We start from the raw sequence: 6,186 nt of genomic DNA, 5'->3' as shown, positions 1-6,186 counted from the left end.
ATGATCTCAAACTTGTAGGCAAGTGGAAAGTGAGACTTTTGGATGAGAGACATGTGTTGATTCAATTAACCCTAGCTGAAGACTTTACTCGAATTTTTTCTAATAAATATCTCAACATTGCAGGCAAGTCAATGAATTTACTCAAGTGAGCTCCTGATTTTGACCCAAATCATGAGGCTCTTACTGTTTTGATATGGATTAATTTACCTGGTCGATATGGATTAATTTACCTGGTCTCAAGTTGCATTTCTTTTGATATGGATTAATTTACCTGGTCTTAAGTTGCATTTCTTTAATCATCAGGTTCTTTATCCTATTGGAGCCATTCTTGGAGATCATATGAAGCTAAATATGCCAACTTTTAAACTAACCAGATCTTCTGTGGCCAGAATACTTGTGGAAAGAGATATTATCTTACATGATATTACTGAAGTATGGCTGGGCACAACTCACAATGGAAGTTGGTAAACATGGAACATAAACATTTTTATTGTACCAACTGTAAGATGTTTGGGCATATACTTGATAAATGTCACAGGCTTCATCCAAACTGGAAAGCTAAAGCTCAAGCAAACACAGAGGGGTCTAACCCCATTGCTATGGACACATCTGCTCAATCTGTGGAGGAAGTTCCCACAAGTCAGGATTTTCTTACGGATCCCCCCTTGCCAACACTGTGGTTTCTGATGAAGAACATCATACTACAGGTACAGATTCAAATGTGTTTATATCACTCACTGTTTTTGAAGAAAACCCACTTACATGCCAGGACACACGAGAATGCTTCCGCTCCCCCCATCTTATTAAAGAACAGCTTGTACAACAAATAGTTGCTTCTAATGTACAACAACCTACACATGCTCGACACACTTTAGACCAATCCACTAACCAGACGAGTCAATCTTCGGATAAGGAATGACAAGTCTATTCCAGGAGGAAGAAGAGGAATGGAGGCAGACTCGAGCTCGAGAATTTATTGGATGATACATTGGTTACTACTGACAATGACACTCATCTCACCAATTTATTAGCTGGCTCCTTCCCTAGAACTAGAGACAGAGGCAAGACAAAATTGAGTCGCTCTTTAGTTACCTGATAATCCAGATTTTGACACTTTTTGTTTTTTTTTCTTTAGGTCTCTCATGTATTTTTTTCGTATTTTCTCGGAACCATTTGCATATGGTGGTATCGAGTGGGGCAGGGTGCCATGTTTGGGCCTCCTACACAATCTATCTGTATCCTACTTTATTTTTAATTATATATATATGTGTGTGTGTGTGTGTGTGTTGTGTGTGTGTGTGTGTTTTGATCCTCTGCCCTTCGGCTAGTTCAAGGAGACGGGGAAAGAGCGCGGAAGGAATCAACAACTTTAGGAGGCGAGCGAGGCGAGGTGAAATCTCAACCATTCGACCTCAGATTTATAGGCTTTTTGAGGCGGTGAGATTGAACAATTTGGGAAGGAGACAAGTAGGCGGGAGAAAAAGGAATCTGTGAGGTTCGGGGAGGTGGTCCTAGAGAAGATCGCATGATTTGTGCGATCGCGGCTTAGTAGAAGGAAAGAAATTAAGGAAATGTGATTGATGTACTCCTGTAATTCGGAAAAGGCTATGCACATTTGCAAGTGGGAAGAAAAGGAAGGTTTGATTTAGTGGCTCGATAGCAAAAATGTAATGGAATTTTTCGGTACTTACATTTTATCCCTTTTACTTTCTAACCCTTCTTTTGCTTTTAGTTTTTGTACGGGCTTTAATTAGCTTTGTTAATTAAGAAGAGTAGAATGAAATTTTAGGCTGTTTTTGCATATGGTGGAAGCCTGCGACACATTTTTTTTTTTTTTTTTTCAGGGTCCTTCCATTCTACTGTGTATTTTGCGGGATTCATTGTTTTACTTGAATTTTGATTGATGTTGGCTGGCTCATTTGATGGATGAATTTTGTCTCTGAAGGTTGCTTTATCAAATACATTATGCCAACTGATTGTCCTTTGTGCTGGAGACTTGGTTGAAGATGTATCACCTGATGAGCATGTTTTCAAGGATGATGGATTCGTTGAAATGGGTCGATCAGGCCCTTATTTTGGTTCTTCTACTGGTTTACATTGTATACTTCTCAATACTTCTATATTTCTCAATAGGTAAGCAACTGAATGAACTTATGTAGTTTACTATACTCATGATATAAGGTCATATGGCAATTGGATTCGCTCTAGTTTTCTGAATGGTAAATATTCATAGCTATAATATCAGAAGTGCAATAGTTTAAGTAAATACGTAATTTTTTCTTTCTGTAACTGTAATGATAAAGAGAACTGTCAGTGATAAAATAAGGTAAATATTCATACCTATAATGATAAAGAGAACTGTCTTTTCTAAAGGCCATTTCTTGATAAAACTCTAAACAAAGATTTACTTTAGAATAGTGAACATTTTAGCGATCTGCATGCTGCAGCAATTCTTTTTTGATAAAGTCCTTGATGTTATTCGTTATTTTTTTATTTTTGCCTCCTTTATGCAGGTTAGCCTTTTGATATTTTTTTATTTTCCCCTGCCTAATTTAATTTCTTCACACTAATTTCATTATTTTGATCTGTGTATATAGAACTTGTCAGAGATTTAAATGAGCCAAACTGTGCTTTTTATTTCTTTGCTTGACTAATCTAAAATCTTCCTCATTATCAGCTTGTTTCTTTTTTTTATTATTCTCCTCAGAGTACGATTTGGAGCAAAGCTCTAAGTTATCATTTATTTAATAATCACATGGCCAAGCAGTCGGCATTAAAAATAGAATTTCTATTTTCTTTCGGACTCAACACTTTCTATCGATGCTAGGTATTTTGAAGTTTTTTTTTGCTTCAATTGGAGAAATCTGTCAAATTGATCCTTGGACTATTTGTATAGGGCCATTTTGGTCTATTGGCTTATGAAATATGATGTAAAATAGGCTCCTGTTAGCTTATCTTTAATTAAATTTGAGAACTTAATCAATAGACTATTTTGGAGTCATTGGATAGTCTTGTGAGCCTTCCTTGATATTCAAATCCATGCATGAGGCACTCGCACCTCTATCAATGCCTTCAATTCCTCTTTACCGCACCGCTACACACACAAAAGGTTTGCTCACGTTCACGATCGGAGTAGGCATCAACCGCGCTTCGCTCTCTTCTTCTCGATATTGTCTTTGCTTTGATTCTTCAGTTATCTTCCTCAATTTCCTTTCGGCTCTTCTTAAAAAGGTCGGGAGAGCCCTGTGTATCAAATATGACTCTTTCAGATCAATATGACTCCTGATCTAATGGGGTGCCAACGGGAGAAAAAATATTGGGTGTTATAGTCTGCATGATGTAGTTTCTTGATCACATCTGAGAAAGCTAAGTATATCTTTTTCTTTTGTGTGTTTGTGTGTGTTTTTTAGTTGAGAGAGAGAGAGAGAGAGAGCAATATGAATACTGCTGCATCATTTCTTTAGCCTGTCTTGGCATAGTTGTTTTCTATATAATTCTGCTTAACCTTAGCAAGTTAAGGTTTGTCTTCTAGGGTGCAATCCTTTCGCTTACATGTAAATTATCATTGTCGCAGAAAGAGTGAGCTCCATCAAATTGCCCAGCAAGCTTCAAATATTGATCATTTAATAGACGTTATTCGAGAGTCCCTATCGATGATGTCTAAGCAATGGTCTAGTGCAATGAATTCATTTAATGAGAAGTTTAGCATTCTCTCTTCTTTGATCGTCAGCCATGGTAGTTACTTTTACTTTTCCTAAATGACTTTTCTCATGCTGGAGTATGTGCATAGCAGCTTGGTTTTCATGCTCTGCTTCAGCATTATTATTTCCTTTTCATGTGTTTGCTCTTATATAGGTGGTCTAGATGGGAATCCTCAAGATGAATTTTTAAGCCTTCTATTTGGAGCTCGAACAAGTCCTCCACTTCATCAATTCCTTGTGAATTCACTTGGCGAAGCGGTACTGTCAAACTCGAGCATGTTCTCTTGTTGCTACTTTTAGCATTGACTTAGATAGGTTCTTATAGGGTTTAAAACGTATGTCTAAAGCTGTCTATGGAGCTGGGAAGGAGCTTCATGTCATCATTCACGAGCATCTTCATGTACACATCTTGTCTCATTTTTATTTTCATGTCTTGGAAGCTGTACTGTATTATTTCTTGTCTAGCGTCCTATCTGAAATCCCATGGGGATATTGATTTACTCAGTATCTGAAGAAACTTGAAAGCAATCTATCATGCAAAGTTTATACATATTAGGAAAGCATTCTTTTTTGTTTGTAGAGGGTTTTTTTTAATGTGGGTTATTTTTTTATTTTATGATTTAAAACTGGCAAGCTAAGTTTGGATAGAAAGGATAGAAGCCATATACATTTATCTCACCTTTTATGATATATTTTTTTTCTTAAAGAGTAAAAGAGGAATTGAACACCCCTAGAAGCCATATACATTTATCTCACCTTTTATGATATATTTTTTTCTTAAAGAGTAAAAGAGGAATTGTTCACACCTTGACTTTGTGTGGTTTAAAATTTTGGTCCTCCACACACTTTCTAATGAGTTAACTCGCTTCATCCGTAGCTCATGTTCCTGTTCTGCCTAGTTTGGCTTTATTATGCATGTTATGCCACACACACCTTACTCTGTGAACCACAAGCCCTCACATACTAGCCTACTGCATGCTCTGACTGCTTGCAATGTCTCCTTATGATACTAGAGTCAACCCAATCCACTACTTAGACGCGACAAATTTTATTGTTGAATGTAAAAAAATAAGTACACTGACGACTCCTTACAACAATAACGCATAAACAATAAAGGATATAACACATAAACTACAAAAGAAATAACACAAAAGGGGTAAACGAAATAACAAATGCAGAATAAGGCTAAGCATAAGCCATAAATATTTATGAATGGTGATGAATCCGACACGACGATGAGAAGTAATAGCTGAAGACCCACCGGAAGGGGCTAGGGAGACCCGACGACTGCTAGGAGTGGGAGGGTAGCGGTGGACTAGTGGCTCGGAGGACCTGAAAAGTGGAACGCCCTGCCGAAGAAGGTTGAATGGGGGGAACCGACAGGTGGGGAGGTGTGATTTAGTGGCGTGGTGGTCGCAGGGAGGACTTAGAAGGGTTGGCAGTCCACTGATGGGAGCTGAAAGGCTCGACAGTGGCTGACGAGAGCGGTACGATGGTTGCTGTGGGAAACCAGCTAGACCAACAGCTGGTGGGAGGAGAATGTTCACGTTAAAAAATTTATTAACAAATTAATATTATTAAATATATTAAATTAAATTTAATAAATATTAACTCACTCATTCCCACTCTCATCCCATTAACTATTTGCGCTTCTGTTCGAAGCAAATGAGCCTCTCTCGTAACTTATTCCTTCATTCCCGCTATCTTGGTGGTTCTCTTTTCGTTCTATTTACTAGAAACGACACGAAATCCCTTTGCCCTTGCAAAGAAAAAGATCGCAATCTCGCCTGCATCTCCCTCATACAATTCGCATCTTCACAGAAGCCTTGTCGCTCTTCAGTGCAAAGAAAAAGATCGCAATCTCGCCTCCTCATAAAATTCGCATCTTCACAGAAGCCTTGTCGCTCTTCAGTACGCCCAAATTTGCATTATTCCTTAACTTTTGTCTTTTTTTTTTTTGTTGTCAACAGACTCTTCCCTGACCTCACCACCTACCTAATTTCTCCGTCGCCTCCCAATGTGTATCATTCCCCTACACAAAAAGTCGCATGGGATCTCTGCGTTGCGATCCCCTGCCTTTTTGAGTTCGAAATCCACACAATAGTGTCGAAGCATTGCATCACGTGCTGAAATACTCTGTACCACACCGCCATTCCTCTTTAATTCTACACTAGCTTGCGCCTCCCTACACAGTGTCGTGAACATCAATTCTCCCTGTCGTGTTTTCCTCTGTGTGACTTTTTACACTCATCGCCTGTTCACCCAAATAAAACGCCCGATTCCCCTCTGCCCAAGCCTCGATTCCTTCCTCCCCTCAATTCCCTGCACCATGAAACTTCTGGCCGAGCATCGTAGTTCCCTCTACAGTTGTGCCCTATTTCTCGTCTCCCTGTGTGGAAGGTCTCCCCTCTGACGCTATTCCTTAGCAAAAGCTCTACTCCGACCATGTCCTCACTTCGAAGCCGCACAAGTTCTCGTAGCCTTC

At 38.9% G+C, this 6,186-nt stretch overlaps 1 protein-coding gene across 1 annotated transcript in view; it reads left to right on the top strand.

Moving 5' to 3' along the window:
- LOC110019426 (anaphase-promoting complex subunit 4-like) overlaps nt 1–6,186 on the top strand; it is a 70,956-nt gene that overhangs the window by 44,973 nt on the left and 19,797 nt on the right. Inside the window, exons 7-10 of the mRNA XM_020717078.1 lie at nt 1,946–2,133; nt 3,575–3,735; nt 3,856–3,959; nt 4,027–4,148. Coding sequence (XP_020572737.1) covers nt 1,946–2,133; nt 3,575–3,735; nt 3,856–3,959; nt 4,027–4,148 — 575 coding nt within the window. The remainder of the gene's footprint in view (nt 1–1,945; nt 2,134–3,574; nt 3,736–3,855; nt 3,960–4,026; nt 4,149–6,186) is intronic.

The sequence above is a fragment of the Phalaenopsis equestris genome, unplaced genomic scaffold (assembly GCF_001263595.1).
Source record: "Phalaenopsis equestris unplaced genomic scaffold, ASM126359v1 Scaffold000002, whole genome shotgun sequence".
Taxonomy (NCBI): domain Eukaryota; kingdom Viridiplantae; phylum Streptophyta; class Magnoliopsida; order Asparagales; family Orchidaceae; genus Phalaenopsis; species Phalaenopsis equestris.
Note: the sequence above shows the minus strand (reverse complement) of the source record. Positions and strands in the feature narration are given on the sequence as shown.